Source organism: Oratosquilla oratoria, chromosome 21 (assembly GCF_046742065.1).
Source record: "Oratosquilla oratoria isolate Oo_2021 chromosome 21, ASM4674206v1, whole genome shotgun sequence".
Lineage (NCBI taxonomy): Eukaryota > Metazoa > Arthropoda > Malacostraca > Stomatopoda > Squillidae > Oratosquilla > Oratosquilla oratoria.
The window spans coordinates 27,789,948-27,812,189 of record NC_134797.1 but is presented as its reverse complement, the minus strand read 5'-3'; the positions used below and the strand labels follow the sequence as shown (position 1 = coordinate 27,812,189).

At 39.3% G+C, this 22,242-nt stretch overlaps 1 protein-coding gene across 2 annotated transcripts in view; it reads right to left on the bottom strand.

The window, feature by feature from the left end:
• Positions 1–14,912: 14,912 nt before the first annotated feature.
• Positions 14,913–22,242, bottom strand: part of LOC143036811 (uncharacterized) — a 139,603-nt gene continuing 132,273 nt past the window's right edge. Inside the window, exons 5-6 of one of the 2 annotated variants that reach the window (XR_012967403.1) lie at positions 19,846–20,487; positions 14,913–19,384 (exon numbers count right to left, since the gene is read on the bottom strand). Coding sequence is in view for 1 of the 2 variants with exons in the window: in XM_076204596.1 (XP_076060711.1) it covers positions 19,374–19,384 (11 nt within the window). In the remaining variant the exon portion in view is untranslated. The remainder of the gene's footprint in view (positions 19,385–19,845; positions 20,488–22,242) is intronic. The other variant, XM_076204596.1, reaches the window with a different exon arrangement.

The following is a 22,242-nucleotide window of genomic DNA, read 5'->3' as shown; positions in this document are numbered from 1 at the left end:
ATTAGTTTATAAAAGGACTGGAAGTTAAAAAGTGTAATTATCATACAAGTTACTTCCTATCTACAGAAAAAGATAATAATAACAATAATAATAATAAAATAATGATAATAATAAATAGATTCAAATACCATGGATTTTTTTACTTTCAATCAAGTATAAATGAATTTGTAATACAAATGATATAATAAAAATAAAACTCATATATCATGTACTAAATCCTACTTGGTTATTGGAGATGGGACTGACAGCTGATGTTCACATTGTAGTCTTGATTAGCATAAAATTCCTGCATACACGCATCATACAAGGTTATGATCTTTTCAAAATATAATACATCAGCGTAATTTATGCTTTCTTTGTGGAAATCAATAACAGAAAAGTTGCTAAAAGCAACACACTAATGGAACCGCGTCAACTACTTGAGACGCCATTTTTGTTTTGAAAGATGCGGAGGCCGGAAAAGAATAAAGTATGATAAATTCGTCTATTCTAACCTAATCTGCATTAAGTAACGCAGTACCTGTAATTCTAGAAGTCATCAGGATCGTCGTAATCAGTGATGTTAACGGCCAGTTTTGGTATCCGATCGCGACTGCGGGGTATAGAGGAGTTGCCTAGTTTTAAGAAAGGCATTAATCTCAGCTCTGTAGCACTGCTTTAAAAACATGTACCGTGTGAGGTACTGGCGGAAGTACTTAGGGCGTATTAGTATATCCTACAAAATGAATATCTAATTTTCTATTGCTATATTGCGTAAGTTGGCACTTCTTCGACCTCCACATCTACTACACCAAGATCTAAGAATATAAGGTCTAACCACTTCCGACCGAATTTCGAGGGAGTTGGCGCAGCGAGCCCGTGAACGTCACCTGGCTGTTCAAAGTGGGGTTAGCGGGTCCTATAGCTGTCAGTTGAAGTTGGTCCGTCGTTCGAAAATGACGTCGCCTTCGTTCGCACCGCTCCAATCAATTAGTTATATTCTGACAAATATTATATATAAATATATATAAAATATTAGAGTTCCTGTCTATATATATGAATATATAATATATATATATAATATATATATATATAACATATAAAATATTATAGTTCCTGTCTTCCTTGGCGTTTCACAGTTTTCTTCAGTGTATCACAAAGAGAAAATGGACGCATCCAAACTACGTCAGAAGCTGCGAAGAACCGATACAGCGGTTAGACCTGTTTACTTAGACCTTGTACTACACCATAGACGCGTCTCAAACAATTGCGCGGTTCCGTTCGTTATTGCATCACTTGTACAACTTTTTGTTATTGATTTCTGCCAACAAAAACGTATATTACGTTGCTGTATTATAGTTTACAAAATTAATAATTACTTTCTATTGCTATATCGCGTAGGTGTGCACTTCAAAATAATACCACTTTTTTAGTAATGTTTCTCCCGCACATCATCAAGGGATGATGAAAAAATAATTCCCGCGACCTTCCTGCTAAACGCCATTTCATCTCACCCGCTCGCAAAGCAATCTATATACTTTTGCATCTTATTATGTTAAACATCTTTTCTTGATAATGGTTTTCCTTCAAAGGATTAAAAATTAAATCCTGCAACCCTCCTGCCACCCGGACGTTGGAGCGGTGTCATGGCAGTCCAAAGTGCAAGATCTACATCTGTCTCAGTGGCGTGTCCGGAAGGGGGGGGGGGTCTAAAGGTCTTTCATTACCCCTCATAACAGAGGTCGAGAAACATGCCTCGTGTAAACCGGTACGTGGCAGAAAGCAGCAATACAGTGGCAGAAAAAATCCCAGCATTTCATAAACGCACTGTCATGGTGCGCAGCTCCTTGTTTACCATCTTATCCGTACCGTTGTAAGCAGCCAATGGTAGAGCTTCTTTCCTGTGTTGTCCTGTTGCGCATGAACGGGTCACCCGCCGGCATTGTCGAGCGTTGATTCCGTTGTGCTCATTCTGGGTTGTGACGACGTGATTAATTGTCTTTATTTTCATTTTGTATCTACACTTAGCGGTTCATTAGTTGATATTTGACATGTTATAACGATTAGACCAGTAGACATGTATTTTTTCTGATCTTATGTAACTTTGCTTGCAATTTGATGTAGACCATATGAGAGATACTCGTGTCTCGTGGTCAGTCGAAACGAGCGCATCTCTATACAAGACAGACATGCACGTTATAATACTTGGTTAGATTAGGTACCGTCGCAGTACAAATAGCCCCGCAAATTTACTAATGCTGACCGTGACGGTATACCGTCGCGGTACGCATAGCCCCGCAAGTTTTACTATGCGCAACGTCACGGTATCATCGATCATGCTTTCTCGAACAGTTCGCAACGTGACGGTGCGACCAATACCGGCACGGTGGGAATAGCATCGGGCTTGTTTTAAATGTAGTCTCGTCTGTTCTGTTACAAATGCAAGTTCAATGTGCCACACAATACGACACTCTGAAATTTTAAAGTGCACATAATACTGAAGCATAGAATTTGCTACTCCTATATGGGTGAAAAAATCCAATATGACACCAGTATGATGCATATATGTAAACTAAGAATTAAAATTGTGTAATTTAATAACAGATATTTGAGCCTTAGCTCAACTCTATTCAGGCCAAATTGGTTCATTGTAATTTAAACTATTGTACGTAATTCCTTAATGGTAACTCACCCGCGTTCCCTTTATAAGACCCGGTTATCTGACCTGTAGACAGACTTGGAAAATTGGACCCAACCTGGACAAATTGTATCAATAAAGCAAACAACTATCTCCGCTTTCCCAACCGGCTCACTGTCCTACTGAAATTCGCTTCCGCGCCTCGACAAACGACTACGCTACCAAATTTCTTCTTACAAAAAAATGTTGTGATCCACCGAAGATCAAACCAACACGACTACCTATATGGCCATGTTCAAGGGTCACCCAATCAATGTCAGTAAATTTTATATTGACGAGGTAAACACCATATGAGGACGGAGCCTTTATTTGTACGACGTTTCGCTTATTACAGCTTTTTCAAGCACAAGTTGAGATACAAATGCTTGAGATTAAATAAGGGAAAAGGAGGGAACGGGGAGAGAATTATCTAAAAGAAATTCTGGAAATTTTAGTGTTAAAAAGGTCTCTTAAATAAACCTGCACTCTTCTTCTAAGTATTTTGAACTACATATCCTAAATGCCCTAAGGAAAAAACCTATTACTACTCCTCTCTTGGTCCTTATATCATGGTGGGAGTAGAAATGAATTAAATCATTTTTGTTGGTGGGCTTTCTATACACTTTGAATTCAAGTTGGTTACCGTACTTAAAGATGTGTGTGTCCAGGAAAGGAAGAGAATCGTGGATTTCTTCCTCTAGGGAAAACTGAATGGTGGGCTCCACTTCGTTCAAGGCCGTCTGCAAGCGCTGAAGATTGAAACGCCTGGGTGTGACGAGTAAGATATCGTCCACATATCGCAGCCAGGTCACATGCTCGGGAACGATGTTGGCAAAGGGTCCTGTTTCTAGAAATTCCATGAATAAATTAGCCAGGACTGCACTTAATGGAGAGCCCATGGCCATGCCAAATTTCTGGTGGAAGAAACTGTCCTGGAATTTAAAATAATTAAATTCAACACAAAGCTTGATCAAATCGACAAAATGGTTGGGAGTCAGGGGGAAGTCGATTTTCTCCTTCTCGATTCTATCCCTAAGGAGCTGTATTACCTTATCCGAGGGGACACATGTGAAGAGACTTTTCACGTCCAGGCTGGCCAACTTCTTGTTTCTGGCGGAGATATCTCGGATTCTGTCTAGTAGGTCCCCTGAGTGTCTGAGATGAGCTCCACTGATGGTTCCCAGGAGGGGGGACAGATATCTGGCCAACGTACCTGCTAATCTGTGGGGAGCACTCCCTATCCGAGATAAAATACATAACCTTACCTGTTAATTTTTATGTTGTAAACTTACCTGAGATATACATTTAGTTTAAATAGTCACTATATCTTAACCTTGTTTGTGAAGACTTTCTTTACATATCTAATCCTTGGGACTCAGAATGTGAAAAACTACCGAGAACACTGGTTGGAATTCTATTGCACAACCAGGAGTGGTTGAAAATATTAGTTAAGACCTTTAATATTTTTAGACCAACTTGCCTTACATGGAAATAGGGAGTTTTTCAGTTTTTCCATTGCTCTTTCCACGTTTTTTATTTTATTTGTTTATTTATTTATTTATTTATTTTCTTTTTAAGAAGGGAGGGGTGGCGTCTATATTCAGTTTAATTTGTAATATTTCTCGTTATTTTCCTATCTTATGAAACACTGGGTTTAAAACTAGCTTTGAAGTATTTGTTGATGATATTGCGTTACTGTTCTGGTGGTATCTGGTCGTTTCGCTACATGGCCAGTTCGCTACCAACCATTTCGCTACATTGCTTGATCGTTTCGCTACATTTCTTCGGTTGTTTCGCTACATTCTTCGGTCGTTTCGCTACATTCTTTCGGTTGTTTTGCTACATTCTTTGGTCGTTTCGCTACATTTCGCTACACTGTTTTTTATAGCATTTGAGATACGAATATGATAAAAAAAATACGATGTGTGCAAAAATATAAAATAATTTTGTAGGCTACGGAAGTGGAATTTACCTAATAGGCGACAGATAAAGTTGTCGCTACATCCTTTCGGTCGTTTCGCTACATTCTTCAGTCGTTTCGCTACATTCTTCGGTCGTTTCGCTACATTGTCTCGGTCGTTTCGCTACATTCTTCGGTCGTTTCGCTACATTTTGCTACATTGTTCGGTCGTTAACCTGCCATGTAACAAAAAGTCCAATGGGTTACAGGTACTTTATAAACCTACACACATTGTATTTTTTATCATATTCGTATCTCAAATGCGAATAAAAACAGTGTAGCGAAATGTAGCGAAACGACCGAAAGGATGTAGCGAAACGACCGAAGAATTTAGCGAAACGACCAAAGAAATGTAGCGAAACGACCAAAGAATGTAGCGAACTGGTTGGTAGCGAACTGGCAATGTAGCGAAACGACCTGTATCCGTTCTGGTGATGGTATCTTTTCCTGGGTTGCTCAAACTGCTTCATGACTGGGGATTGAATTTAATTTATATTCACTTATTCATTTCTATTTATTTGTTTTGTTCTGGGTATGTGTTTTATAGTCTTCTGCTGATGCCTCGCTTAGCCTCCGGGCCCATGGCGTCCCATGACGGAGTTGAACGTCCATCGACTCATAAGGGGTTTGTCTATTTATCTATTAATTTATTCATCCATTTTTTGATATACTTATGTTTATCTATTTACTTGTTTACTTATATATATACTTACTCATTAATGTATTCAATTATAAGTTTCTTTATTAATTTATCTATTTATTTTTTCAGAATATCTAACAGTCCTCACTGGCGAACAACTTGTGGGTGACCTTACAATCAGACTCTGCGGCAATGATTACACAAAATTCACGAGTCTTCTCATATTTTCTTGAAATCACTAGTTCTATTGATTCCCTGTAACCCATACCATATATACATAATTATTGGGTAGTTGGTAGGTGTACTGAATTCCACTTTCAATAGATGTAGCGAGAGATGTTTTTTTTTTTTTAATTCTGTGGTTTATTTTCTTCAAGGTAATAAATTAAATACATTTAATTACTGTTCATGATTTAATAATTCTAGTACTATGATTAGATTGGTGCTTAAGTCAAAAAATTGCAGACATTAAATGGACTAGGACTGACATACACAACATAATATGAAAGTTATAAAATCTGAAAGTAAAATACTGTGAAGTACAGCTTTTGTTTCAGAACTGCTTAAGCACTGATACAGAACAGGACAGGACGTACTTGACCAAAAGTTTTAGAACATAGATGCGTAGCTAGATCTGGTAAGGAGCTGATGTTAACCTTTCTTCGTCGTTTGTACCAAACTGGGGATTGGTACCACTTCCATTTTGTACGCCCCAGCTGCAAAAACTCGACATAATTTTAACACATATATATAATGATACAGTTGGCACATAAATAATATAGGTAGAAAATAAATTAAAACCAATCTCAAACCTCCCATAATTCATCGATTCGGTGGTTATTAGATGTCAATGTCCTAAGTGACAACTCTAAGAGCTATTGTGCGAAATCAGTGGAGCGGTGCATTTCAGACTTGTGCAATGTGAAAGGGATAGTGCAGATTGAAATTTTGGTGCGATTAATAGTTCGGTGCGGTTGGCATTTCGCAATTTTTACGTATAGGAGGGTAGAGCAAAGGATGGTCGTCCTAGATTGCAAACGTATTCACACGTACAAGATCACCACACTTTAAATTGTGTACATATTTATTCCTGCGTGAGAAATATATATATATATATATATATATATATATATATATATATATATATATATATATATATATATATATATACATATATATATACATATATATATACATATATATATATATATATATATTGAATGGTTCCCAGTGAACAGATTAACATCTTTTCAACCACAATTCACTTTTAATTCCATGCCATCGCAGTCGAGACTGACGAGAAGCTCGAAGTAAGCATATATGTGGAAACTGAAACGTGGTCGGGCCGAGGACTCGAACTCAGCTCGGACGTGACAAAGTGTCAGTGACTTAGCCCATTGCGCTATCAAGAGAGATATAAGTTGAGCACAACTTTCTTATATTTGTATGCTCGAGTTACACGCACACGAATTTTTGCGTTCAACCCACCTCCGCAATGATAGTGCAATCGGTAGTATGTAGATGTGGGAAAGTTTATGCATACACTATATGGTTCCCAGTGACCAGATTAACATCTTTTCAACCACAATTCACTTTTAATTCCATGACATCTCTGTCGGAGACTGACGAGAAGCTCGAAGGAAGCATATATGTGGAAATTGAAATGTGGTCGGGCCGAGCACTCGAACTCAGGTCGGACGTAACAAAATGTCAGTGACTTAGCCCATTGCGCTATCAATAGAGATATAAGTTGAGCACAACTTTCTTATATTTGTATGTTCGAGTTACATATACATACACGAATTTTTGTGTTCAACCCACTATCATGGCGGAGTTGGGTTGAACGCAAATATTCGTGTATGTGTAAGTCGAGCATACAAATATAAGAAAGTTGTGCTGAACTTATATCTCTCTTGATAGCGCAATGGGCTAAGTCACTGACATTTTGTTACGTCCGACCTGAGTTCGAGTGCTCGGCCCGATCACTTTTCAATATCCACATATATGCTTCCTTCGAGCTTCTCGTCAGTCTCGACTGCGATGGCGTGGAATTAAAAGTGAATTGTGATTGAAGATCTTAATCTGTTCACTGGGAACCATTCAGTGTAAGTATAAACTTTCCCACGTGTACATACTTCCGATTGCACTATTATTGTGGAGGTGGGTTAAACGCAAAAATTTGTGTATGTGTATATACCTCGAGCATACAAATATAAGAAAGTTGTGCTCAACCTATATCTCTCTTGTGTGTGTGTGTGTGTGTGTGTGTGTGTGTGTGTGTGTGTGTGTGTGTGTGTGTGTGTGTGTGTGTGTGTGTGTGTGTTTGTGTGTGTATGTGTATTATATATATATATATATGTATGTGTGTGTGTGTGTGTGTGTGTGTGTGTGTGTGTGTGTGTGTGTGTGTGTGTGTGTGTGTGTGTGTGTGTGTGTGTGTGTGTGTGTGTGTGTGTGTGTGTGTGTGGACTAGTGACAGGTGAATGTTTATGATAGTTCTGCAAGATGAACAGTAAAGCTGCCCATTTTCAAAACCCATCATACCCTAACATCCATTAGGAAGCGCAGCCCTGAGGGGCTGACACTCAGTCTCCGAATTGAGCTCAAGATTTCTATTTATCAAATTCAACTGAATTTCTGACACCTTTTCACACATGTAGTGCTTACAATTTCCACGTGTTCATTTGCAGTTATTTTCAACTGGTGACATAGAAACAGTCTCACATCAGTACACAAAAAGTTAGTCTATACCGAGGGAATGTTCCGTCGTCTCCCCAAAAGGAATGTCGTTTAGGATAGACTATAGATCCTATACAGGAAAATGGAAATAACATTGTGGAGCTCTAAAATTTTAGTTAAGGACGATAAAACCTCTGGATCGGAAGAGGAAAGATTGTGCGGAAAGTATAAATACTTCTTCAGAGCATAACGCTGTTCGAAGGAAGGGATTGTGCATCAAAGAAACACGATTGAAAGAGTGGGTAAAGGAAATAGTTAATCGTGAGAGATCTATAATGGATTTAACATGCTGTTTAGTTGGAATCGTGTTCATTATGAAGTGGTGACTACGGTGCTGTACATGAAAGACCATGCGTATGCCAGTGTTAGACGGAGTCTTTATATATTGTTTCTGGCAAGCTGTCTTCGCATCTAATAAACAAAAAGCCGTATCCTGATTAAAGTATTTATAAGTGTGTGTTGGCACATACGATCCCTAATACTAAAAGGGTTATAACTTTTCAAAACTTGAACACCCAAACTGTTGAGTTTTACTATGCATCTAGTACTTCTAATCTAAGTGTGCATGGTATCTGCCTTGCAAGAATCGTTGTTTGAACTTTGATTTGTCACTGTAGACGTTCCAGATGTTGACTGGTTTGACAACAGTGAGAGACATTATGTTAAAGTTTTTGGCACAGTGCAAGGCAAATGATATATGGTGCAGGAAGAACTTCGTCATTTGTTTTGATATATATTGCTTAGAATCCATGACAAGTTGATTTATTGATTACCTCCAACAACAGGTAAATCATGCCTCGTGGAGCTAAACTACGTGCAGTCGGGCATGACGTGAGGAAATACAAGGAGGCGTCAAGTCGTGGTAATGACAGATGGATTTAGTGGGCCGCTCCGACTGAGATCAGAGTCTTCGCGAAGATACTCACATTCAATTTGAAGTTCAGATCAAAAGTTCTGCAAAGAAAACAGATTAGTGAGAAATAAAGAACACGTGACTTCATAATTGTGATAATGAAGTTTATTTTACCTTTGTCGATCCCTCTCTTTTTCTTCTTCGTGTGCGTATCTTCTTCGGTTCTTGTAGTGGCTGGCGCACTTCCCTCTCAGTTTGTCTCCAGACATCTTGCAGGGAAAGTAAACCTACCTGAACTATAGTATCCATCTCATCCATGGCGCATGTTTTTGTAAATTATTTCGCTGTGACGAACGTCAAGTGGTTTTATTTATTTGAGAAGCAGTACACTGCCCTAGATGGGGACCCGACTAAAGGCGTTATGACACTGGGCTACTTTTGCCTCGACTGTTGGAGTAGATTTGCAGCTTTCGGGAAGGAATTTGATATACTGGAGGAAAATATTTGTCCTCCAGCATATCAAATGATATTCTATGTAAATTGTTGAGGAAACAAATTGGTATGCCAAAGTGATTTTTCGACGATTAATTGGACACTGGAGGAAAAGTAGCTCAGCGTGATAACGCCTTAGGCCTTAAGCACACTGGCTACTTTGTAGAGCCACACGTGGCTGCTTTTTGGGGCGTGTATATTTTCTCCCATTTATTCCCTTTTTTTTCAAGATTTGCCGATCACACTTGTGTCTGGTGATCGGCAAAGCTTGAAAACAATGGGAACCTATGGGAGAAAATATCCCCGCCACAAAACGCAGCCACTTGTGGCTCTACAAAAGTCGCCAGTGTGCTTAAGGCCTTAATCTCAACCTACTTCAGGCCGCGATATCCGTCCCCTCCACCTTCCTTTCCCACAACAAAAATCTAAAGGCATTTATCGCAGTCTGTGGTCAGATTAGCCGAAACAGATCCTTCAACAGACCCCGAAAAATTGAGAAGCCATCACGTTTCACGTTTCTTATCATTTACTAAAACCCGTATCACACTATGCACATTTGATGCAACTAATGTGAATTCGTGTTGTGAGAACAATATTTCTATTCTATCTCACAATATTTCCAATGCCATCATCAATCCACTTCAGAAAAGAAGCCTCTCTCAGCAGCAGCTTACAAACTCCACTTTGTCTGAAATCCTACTATGCTTATCATCTTTGAACCCCCAGGTTGGGACACATTTTTTCTGCCTACTTTACCCGCCCTTTGCTATTTGAACACCTTACCTAATATTCTAGTCTCTTCTCTGTTCCATACTATTCTCATCCTCTTTTTCAACGTTACACCGTTGATCTAACCATTGGTCTCTTGATATTTATCTTAGTTTCCATCATTTTCCAAGCTTCACATTCACAGAACATAAGTTGATTAAATTTTCATTTCAAACATACAGGCAGGAGGCTTCTCATAAAAAAAAAGCATTTCAAAATAAAAGCTCTGATAACATTCAAGAAACTCTACGGAATTCTATACAAACATTATAAATTAAGTTACTGGAATTCATTGGTCCAAAACATTTGCTAACGATCAACTCAAATGTTTGGATTATCGTATAGTTATTCTAATCCGCATTCACTTTCAAATTAATTCCAATGAACGGAAGATTGGTCACTTTCGTGAATGTGACAGCTACAATTACGAAATATTTGGGTTATGGTTGGTATCTTAGAATTTTTAATGTTTGGTTGCGAAATGCTTGAACCTGACTATTGTTTGTTATTTATATTTACCTTTATTTGCTACGCTCACCCTTCCACAAATGCCCCCTTGCATACATCTACCTGATATGAACGCACCTTCACGCTATAGCCACTATCACTACTTATGCAAATTCCCTTTTTGCAGTTTTCGTTCTCTAGTCTACCTGTATTGTGCGCCTCATTTCACACAAAAACTGTGATGTTTTATGTACATCTCTTACCACCATGTCTTTATTCTTTATCACATTTGTTCTGTCTTGTTATCCTCTTTCTTTGGATCATTATATGCACTCTTCAACTAATCTATTTTTTTTCTGATTTTCTTGGACTAAGTTTACAGTATATAAATAAGCTAACACGTCCTTTAATATTCATTAAACTGAAAGATACTCAATTAGTTCTATCATGATTTCCGTTGGTTTTGTATGTCATTCACAACTATTTTCAACAAATCTTTGCCGTTCTAATTGTTGGCAGTTGTTCCATATTTTCTATTTCCTTTATGAGAATTATGACTTTGATTGTCCGTATGTCGATGATATGTCGGTGACTTTTTTCACTGCTTGACATCGCTCAACCTTGCTTCCCCGGGCTTATTACTCTCAGTTTCTTATTTTTCCTCTTAAATTCTACCTTCCTCATTTTCACACTCTACACCAGTGGTTCCCAAACTTTTTTTTTCAGTTTTACAACTATACGTACTAAGTTAACCTTAATCCTACTGCCGGGTACCGCAATGTTTTCTTGATTTTATTCTATTTTATTTTATTTTCATTTTTTTTTTGTCACCCCTCCATTACCCCCGAAGATTTGTTACCTTCCCCCCCCGGGGGTAATTTACCCACAGTTTGGGAACCACTGCTCTACACGTTCGGAAACCCTTAATTACCCCCAATCCTGAAATTACACTCATTATTTCCTCAAAACCGTGAGTTATTTCCTTCTCTCTAGGAAAGATATTTCACCCCTGCCTACTTCGAGACGAACAACACGGACACAACCTACAAAGTATATTCACCAAACGGTATTTACTTAACTGTAATGTACAAAAAATGAGCTATGCTCGTTAAGTTAATTTTGTTTCTACTGATAAAACTTAGCGCTGAATTCGTTCCTGGGATTGGACTAAACCATTTCCTTTATTAGACTGTTCCACAGGTTGATGTATTTAAATGGGAAACTTGTTTCTTCTTATCCTTCAGACACGTAGTCTCGTTTTTCAACGACCGCGTTACGTTCTCACGTCCCAAACAAAGAAATACTCTGTCAGTTTTATCCACTACATTGATCTGAACTCCGCAATCACGCCACCCAATTCCTTTCTTTTAACGATGGGAGTTCCAGTATATCAAATAGTGAAAGGGCAGAAGATGACAAGGTGGCTCCTAAAATCATCTAGAGGAGAAAGGGACCAAAAGAACTGAAGATAACTTGGACGGACTTATATTACACACAGTTTGCAATTGGGGAGAGAGGACGTGTGACCCAGCTCCAGAAGTTGAGGAACACTACTTCGTTCTAGTATTCACGAAGGTTTGGGATGGAGGAAAACATGGGGTACAAATCAGTGAAACCTTAAACTGAAACTATGGCGACGTTTGGGCATGAGGTCCTTCTCTTGGCCGAACAAAATCATCTGGCATTAGCTCGAAAAAGATATTTGAAAGTCCCACTACAGAAAATGAATAAACTGAGATATATTTGACCCTTTGAACACGATGCCTTACCCTATGCTAGATAAAATTACCTGACATTAGCCAAATGAAATATGAGAAGATGCCACCATAGCAAAAGGGTAAGCTAAGATACATTGAAAATGACAAATGGGTCCTTGATTATAGGATCCTGACTTAAGTTGAACAAAATTGTGATATTAACCAGAACAAAGTCTGTAGGTAGATGTTTCACAATGGCGAGGGATCAACTAGTGTAACTCGGACATTCTCTCAAGCACAGGGTCCTTCCCTGAACTGAATAGAACTATGTCAGCCAAAATGAAAACTGTAAAAGTGTGTGTGTGTATCTATTATTTTTATTATTATTATTCCTAGGACGCCCCCTCATATTCACTCTTTCCACCTCTGCCTTCCACACCTTCACTCATTCTTTCCATGTGTCCAAACCATCCTAATACTCTTTCATCAACCCTATCTCCCAGCTCCCTTTCCACCCCTGTTCTCCTCCTCATTTCTCTTTCTATCTAGCCTAGTAACCCCTATCATACTTCTTAGACATTTCATCTCAAACACATTCAAACTCCTCTCTTCCTCTCTTATCTTCCATGTTTCTGCTCTGTACAGTGCTGTTGGTACAATCACTCCTTTATATAACCTCCTCTTAGCATCCATTCCCAGATATCTATTTCACATTACACTTTTTAATCCACCAAGGCATTTATTCGCTTCTCTCAATCTACATTCTACCTCACCCCCACTCCACCCTTTCCTGCCACATTCGCACTATTATTAATATCATTATTTCATTATTATCATTATTATTATCATTATCTTTTTATGATTATTATCCTCAAAGGAAAAAAGCATACCTTCAAAACTATTCAGGAATAAACTCGAACTAAGACTCCTGTGTTTCCTACTCCACTTATGTCACCTGTCACAATGTCTCAATATATATATATATATATATATATACACACACATATGTATATATTTATATATTACACACATGATTTTTGCTGCCTTACCCGCATACAAAATATTTTACTTGACCATATTCACAGCCTTACTTGTAATTGAATCCTTTAATAACTGCTTTCACCTCATCTTTTCTTATTCCTCCCCCATTTTCCTCATTCATCAGTCATTTTCTTAGTGCCTCCCACTGCAACAACCTTTCCCTCCCTCTCCTCCTTCATATTTAGCAGCTCCCTAAAATACTTGCCCATCTTCCTCTTACCGCCACCTCTTCCATTATCATCTCTCCATCCGCACCTTTTAACTTTTCTTCTCTACTTGATTCACCTTCCCTTCCTCTTTTAATTTCTTTCCAAAATACCTTTTTATTATTTTCAAAATTTTCTGTCATGCTCTTCCCTCATTTTACTTCTGCTCTCCTTTTTGCCTCCTTTCTTTTTATTTTTCTTCTTTTTTCTTTGTACTTCTCATATGTTTTTCTTGTCCTATTTTGCAACCAATCTCTAGATACCCGTTACTTCTCTTCAACAGCATTCTTTACTTCACTATCCCACGTCTCACTACCCTTCCTTCTATTTCCTCCCATCCATCTTGTTCCACACACCGTCTTTGCACACCTTGTGACTCCCTCCTTGAAACACCTCCATTCCTCCTCCACTCCTAGCTTTACTCTATCCTTCACTTCCTCCCACTCTTCTCTCAACTTCTTATACTCCTCATTTAAGCAGTTAACTCTAAGCACCTCCCTACCTTCTGTCCTTTTCCTCTTCCTCCATATATCCTCCACTCTCAAGTTACCTTCCACAAAAAAACAAAAAAAATCCTTCCACTCTACATGTTTACCTATCTCTTCACTTACTAGTATACCCACCCCTTCTCTCCCTTGTCCTCTCTTCACTCCTGAGAACCTCCCAACTACACTCCCAAATTCACACTTGCCCCTCCCTTTCAACTTAGTTTCACTCAAAGCCAACACATCCATCTTTCTTCTCACAAACATACTGCCTATCTCTTCCATTTTACTCTCATCTGAACCACATCCATGAACATTAAAAAACCCAAACTTAAGGGTACTGGTTGGAAAACTCCTAGACCTTTTCATGCCTTTACTTTTTTTTATATTATCAATGTATCAGTAATATATTATCATTACTACTAAAGACAAATAAATTCCTGTAAGTGGTGGTTCTGCAAGTGACATTGGAGAAAACCATCTTGAAGCCTAGTTTCAAAACCCATCATATCCTTGCCTCTATCTGAAGTTGGCTCATGATCTCTGGACCTGGGCAAAGATCTTTTTCTATCAACTCTATTTCCTCCAAACTGCTCACATAAGGACAGCTGAATACTGCCAACTGATCTCCTCCTCTTACTAACATAGAAACAAATCCACATTAAGACACCACATTCTAGCATCCATTTCCATAGATATCTGTGAAGTATGGCACAGACCACTGCTGGATGTAAGCTTTCAGTCAGTGTAATTTGAGGTAACATTTATATACAGTATCAAAGAGTATGTTTAAGTAGATCCTTGGGTGGTTAAAAAAAAATCTATAACCAGACCATTAATTTTCCATTTTCCAGAAGTCAGTACCTGCCCCCCACAAGTTGATGATCACATATCTTCTAAAAGCCTTAAGGGGATTAAAACAACATAAAATGTTTTTCTGTTTATTTAAAAAGGATGACATTCATGAGAATAGAGAAAATACAAAATTCTGGAAATGTCAATAAAGTGGAAGCTTTGCTTCCTTGATTTGTAAATTGGAATCAGATTCACAGTATTTCAACTTGTTGTCCATGTATTAAAGTCTGTGATTTCCAATTCACAAGAAATACATATTTAAACCATACTGCATTCATTCACGAAAGACCTTGTCAAACTTTTGCCTCCTGTAGCTTAATACAAGACAACAAGCATATGAATATAATCTAACACACATAATATCCAAAATGTATATAAAAACACCTAACTTGAAAAATCTAAAATTCATTATTATCATTATGTAAAAGACACTTGATGCAGAGTAAAAATATATATTGTGTAAATTTACTTGGACTAGCATTTGGTGCATAAAATGTGCAGATAAGAGCAAATTGGTGAAGGTTAGATTGGACGAGTGAGTGAGTGACGTGGCGCAAACATGGCGCCGTGCAGTCTACGTGCGAACCCGCTGCCCCTTGCAGCCCCACGCCGCCCCATGCTATTGCATTGCCTCTGGTAGGGACCTGCAGGGGCTCGGCTTAATTTATCATTAATATTAGGAAGTGTAAGCATTTGGGTGGTCAAAGAGGCTAATGAGAACTTCTTATTCAGGTCTTAACATTACTGTTAGGATTCAATGAATCTAAAACTGATAACCAAAGTGAAACTGAAAAGCCAAATGACAGAATAAATGAGTGAACCTGGGCAAGTTAAGTGGGCCACGACTTGTGTGAATGCCCACTGCTACTCAGCCAAGGAAGGAAGAACTTACACAAAGAAAAAAACACGAGTGACGGCTTTTATCCCAACCCGTTTTGCTAATGCACCTATTGTATTGGTCTCCGAGACAAACTGTGGCTGCCTACTTCCTACCACCATAGTAAGTTGAGCAAGGAAAGGCTGATTGGACTGCTTGAGTGTTTTTCCAAACTTGAGCAACAGGAATCAAAATATGATGTGACTAGTGGCGAGACGGAGGTTGGGAACATTCCGCCCCGCGGAAGCAAACTGCCAGAAAGGCTTCTCTAGATTGTCCATAAAAAATATATATGTTAAGGAAGCAGTAGCACAGAGACTACTACAGCTTTAAAATGAAACATGGGAGAACACAGTTCCTGTCAACCAGTGACTAAAGCTGTGCAAAATAACGCGTTGGGACCCCCACGATGTGAGACCGACTGTACAACACTTACTCACCCCACTGTGAGATGGTAAGGCATACAAAGTACTGAAAAATCAGGCAACGATCTCGCAACTTATATAATCCTTGTATTGACTGAACATTGCATGTGGCGTTTGTCAAAAATGTACTGAAAATTAAACCTGCAATGCATAATTCAAAAGATAACCACTGCAATCAGTTCTTGACTGACAGATCAGCTACACTATCTTATTTCAATTCTCTCACAAATGAGTGTGTGCAGTTGCATAAAAAGAGCAGAATGGACAGGTGCACAGAGCTCGTATACACAATTTATCATTAAAGTGCTGCTGATCAGCAAATGATACACCAGCACAGTTAAGTATCATCTATCTCACATGTAAAGAATTCATCATAACTTCCCCAAACGATGCTGTTTGATTACTCATAAACAACTAAGAAGTTTGTCACCTAAAATCTGTCAGACTTCCCTCCATGAATAGGAAGCCAAAAGTTGAACAAATAGTAAATAGCATTTGTATATAATAAGCACAAGAGCCAGCCTGGGCTTTCCATCTGTAGGACTGTCCATGCAGTCTTACAAATGACCACTTCCAGATGGTAGAAGACATTGTAGCTGGTCCTGGGGAAGGTAAGTGGCCATCAGCTCAAGTCTTCAGTATCTGGAGGCTGACACATTCAAGTTTTCTGTCATTCTGTGTTGACATAGGACTAGACTCTTACAGCCTGAGGCTGGTAAATCATATTTCCATAGCTCTTGGCTTGCATATATAATGCCTCCTTGTGATTCAAGAGTTAAAAAAAATCTGCAGAATTCACAGATTCAGACTTGATTATGGTTGTAAATGGTCTAAATATTTTGTACAAAGTGTGGTTAAATCTCATCAAATACAATGCATTTAATAAATAAAGGGGAGAAAAATATTAGGAATAGCTGTAAAACAGTATCACTACATTGAAGCTAGAACTTCAAAACTTGTATGTAAAGAGCCTGAGTGAATTTGAATGCCAAATATCTCCTGGAGAACACCTTGTGATCCACCATGTGGAGACTACTTCCAGTAACTATCAAACTGCTTTAACCCATGCTAACAGTAATCGAGTGCCATATCTGTCTTGTAAGTTTGCTACAATATGCAGCAGACTTACTCGATCCACTGAAAACAATAAATAAAATATTGGTTCATAACAATGACAACAAAAACATCATTTACCAATGTCAACATATGATCATTTAAAATATCTCAAAAACATGTAAACTCAATTGTAAATGGCACTCCAGATTAACAGATAATCAAGCATAACAACTGCTGCCTTTTTTTGTAACATAACATTACAATCTACAGTAAGATTCTCAGCCTTTATTGGACTTAATTCCTGGTGACCAGGAAGGCCAAAAGGACTTCAACAACTCAGTATGTTGTCATCCATCAGTGCTTTGGCCTAATACTTCCATGGTAATCCCATCTTGTGATGCTTACATGCTACTATGTGTTACATATTATTCAATATGAAAGCTTAAATAGTACATAGTTGAAATGTTTTTGATAAAAACTAGTAATAAATGTGCATAAAATCTTTGTGTGCATAAAAGGCTTTATGAAAATAACAACACTAGGCATTAAATAGATAAATAGATATGATATACATTATCAAAAACATGATTGTGATCCTTATTATTTGGCACATTCTAATCATATGGTCCAATTTGAGAGATAAAACATTTATAGTTGAAATACCAAAATAGTTGAAAACATCTAAATATGAAGGAGGTATGATTGGCTCAGCAAAATGTATATCAACACCCATAGTGTTCTAGATGGAAAGGAGCAAATAGGAAGTGCATCATACATGATTTAAAATGCTACCAGGATCTCTCATCCCATCATCGAAATCATCTCCATCATCATCACCATGCACCCTCTTTGCAGGACCATCTGAGCACAACACTGTGGTTTTGCTGCTCAAACACCTTCTCCAACTTCGCTTCTTGGAATGAAACATATAAAGTGGGAGTCTCCCATATATTGCATATACATTTTGTATATATATATATATAAGTTGCAAGAGATGCCATGTGTAAGATTGTCTTCCTAACCTGGCCTTGCAAAAGAGGGTTCACATGGATGAAATAGTAGACACAAATACTTTGATATTACCCTGTGTTTTTTAATCAAGACCTTTCCCCTCAGCTTCCAAGTTGAAGGGCCATTGTACCCAAGGAAACCATCCATGTTGTGATCATTGAATAGTACCTATGTACTATCATCATTAGTTCTGATAGTGGGAACCTCTGATTACAGTCAAATAAGGCTTCACATTGAAGGGACAAATACTATCACAACTTCAGTATCTTATGAAAGTGATTGCACAATTGTCCCTTTCTTGTGACATCTCGCTTCTAGAATCAGAGTGGCTTCTGTTGTGTCTAACCCAATCCCTAAATCCCCATTAAGATTTACATATAAATAAAAACCCTATTAATACCCAAAAAACACATTTATGAGTTGTACCCAAAATTTATCAGATTTAATACACCTTTCCAGTAACCATGAAATACAAAAAATTTGATCAACAGTGTTTGGATATTAACTCATTACAACTGGGTGGCCACTTTACTGATTTCATTGTGATTTGCCAATCAATTTTATTTACTGGAGAGGCATACACCAGAATTACATATTTTATATATTATCCTCATCAATCAGACAAAAATTATTCCATTCATTACCAAGGCCCCTAAGATAAATAAATTCTTTTGGCTCTAGTTACAATCAAATCTGCACAGTGGCTACTAGGCATTATGGGGTTAACTTCTGGTTTCTGTCTTCCCAGTGTGGCTCCTGACATGCTTCTGGCCCTCTTGAGTAAATTGAATGACTTCATACTGCAGCAATCTCTTTCATTTATTATTATCATTCCTCTTCCAAGGTTCAGGTGTGCTGGTGGTGTAATTAGAAGCATGCTGGTCTCACATTTGCTTAGTTGTGGGTTTGAGTCCCACACTCCTCTCCAATTCCCAGCAGTGACTACTACCTGCCCTAACTTTCCAAGTGCATAGGGTAAAGGTGACAGCTTTGGCCGCAGCTATGCGCCTCATAACGTAGGCTCCTCACCTTCTTCTTCCAAGGTTTATGATCCTTTTCTTATAAAGTTTTGCTGCATTCATCACTGACGCATCATCACAGGCATATTATCTGATGTGGAGAATGCAAACTGCAGTTGGTCGACTCCTACCTCCAGCTTCTGCAGTCAGGCAGCAACTGAAATTGGATTAGAAAATATTATATTAAAAAATACATCCAAAGTTTAAATGACAAGCTGTCCTTCCTAATCTGAACATGACACCTGAAAATTTAATTTCCACCCATTATTACATAGTGACGTCCCATTGAATGTAGAAGGAATGGTTAAACAGTCGTCTTTTTCCACTACAAACAATTCAAGAAAAATTATGAACCGAGTATTCTCCTAATCGGTGTTTAATATAAACAATTAAACTGATTACAGATTACTCTCAGTTACACTATGGAAATAATTATAGTATTACCATAAAACAAATATTCAAGCGTGTTTAAAGTACTGGAATACTTGTAGTTCTAACGGCTTCTGCAAAACAAAAATAAATGTACTGCCTACTTCAAATTTCACCAACAAAGGTTTGCACTAGTAGGTCTGTATGACGATTTTTTTTTTTTTCAAATTCGTTGGGAACAGTACTCACGGTTAGCTGGAGTTTTCTTGGGTTTTCGTGGCATCTTTTGTCGCGCCGCTGAAGAGACTCGGCTGATCGCCAGCGGCCTGGCAGTGTTTTCAATCGCCGTCGTGTCAGTGTTGTTGTTGTTGTTGCTACTGCTGCTGCTGTTGCCGCTGCTGTTGCCGCCGTTGTTGCCGCTGCTGCTGCTGCTGTTGGTCGTGAGGGGCGCGGAGCCCTCCGCATTCGGGGTGAGATCTGGTGCTGCCGCTGTGGTGGGGGTGCTTGCGGGTGTGGACGAGTTTTGTGAGGGTCATGATGCGGCCGTGGGTGCGTGACGGGCGTGTATGGAACGCTCGTGTGACCTTAGGTGATGGGAATGGCTGAATCGCTTGTGGCACATGAGGCACCTATATTTCTTCTCTACGCCGCACTCGAGCCGCATATGCCGTGACAAGTTGGATCGCAGTGTGTAGGTGCGGCCACACTGCGGACACGGGTGCTGCACCAGATTGGGACCGTTGCTGTTACTGCCGTTGCTGTTGTTATTGTTGTTGTTGTTGTTGCTGCTGCTGGAAATGTTGTGATTGGAGGAGTTCGGCGAGGTGGGTGCGGTGCGCACGCGTCCGCTCCACAATCCAGCGGCCAGCCAGCCCTCGCACAGCACGAGTCCTGCAAAACAACCTCGTCACAACACCGTCACACAACACCGCAAGGCACTTTAGTACCCCCCCTGGGACACACCAGACGGCGCACACGAATCGTAGCCTACTACTCTCACGCAGACAAAGGCAAAGGAGTAGTACTTGGAGGAAGCAGCACGGCCACATGCACGCTTGGCACGTAACGCATTCTTGTATACAAACGTATACGCATACTTCAATTGGATTGATCACATTTGTACATGTGTAGTTTGGGGGTAATGGTAGAAATGATTTATATGTTATTCATACATGATATGTGTTTACACTTTACATGCGTATATCACGAATAAGTATACATATTTGCAAACAAATATATATATCACGGATATCTAGGAGCGTATTTTTATCCCTCTGTTGTATTGCTTCTGACCTGAGAAATGTATCGAGGAGCTAAGATGAGAGGTATGGGATGGGTGTGTTCGGATTCTGCCGTCCTCTTGCAAAAAAGAAAGGGGATTGTGATATATGTATACGTGTGATTCACCACGGTCTTTGATCGCGTGTTGGACTCGTGATCGACAGTTACTACCCTCCCCGAAGAGGGCTCAGACCGATCTATGGGTAATGCTGTGACCTTACACGCGCACACACACCCAACTCCCCGCCCACGAGAGTTGGAGTAACGACTCACAGCGCAGCGATACTAAAATTATTTCAGCCCTGGGCAGATTCGATCCAGTACCGCCGTAGTGGCGGCCGGGAACTCTAATCACTGCGCCGTCAAGTCATGTGTGTGTGTATATTATGTATACATCCATGTATGTATACATGCATGTATGTGTATCATGTATACATGCATATAAGTATATATGCATGTGTGTGTATACAAACCTACATCTGCTGGTCTGCCTCTTGTTTATTCCCGCGTAAGTTTCTCTTCGTGTGCGTGTCAGCATGTCGACGTTTTTGTTATTCGATTCCTTTGTACTCGCGCTTGCATGTTTCTGTTTTGAGTTTTGTTGTGCATGCGAACGTTAGCACCAAGTGGGTGCAGGTGGCGCGCGATTGTGTGTGTACATTTCACCATGGTTCTGCATCATGTGCTGGACTCGTGATCGACAATCATTACCCTCCCGGCCGTAACGGCTTGCAGGATTAGTGAAGCTTCAAAACGCTAATCCCTCCCACATGTGGGTAATATATGTGACTATACTCCCGATCTATAGTTTATGCTGTGACCTTACACACACAATAAACTCCTTGCCCATGAGAGTTGGAGGACCGGCTCGCAGTGCAGCGATGCTGAAATTAACTCGGCCCTGGGCGGGAAACGAGCTTGAACCGCTGAAACAGGAGTCGCGAACGGTACCACTGCGCCATTGAATCAGTGTGCGCACGCGCGTGTAAGCACATATGCGAATATTAAGGACGAAGCTGATACTGTTGCTTTTCCAGTCTTACCTAGATTTCAGCTGATCGGATATTATTATGTTATCTTACCTACTCTATACTCCAGAGTTCGTATATACTTTAACGTACAGCACTCTTTGGCAGGTCATTCCATACTCCATTCATCTCTTTTTGAGGTTGAAATTAAAATTTCCTTTTCAACAGTTCATGCATGTATATGCCAGAGATAGGATAGAGAGAACGACAGAAACTCGTACACACATGCGCGCGCGCACACACACATACACATACACACACACACACACGTGCGCGCACTGAGATAGAGAACTGGAAACGCAATAGTGGCCGATTTTATTAACTTATTATTATATAT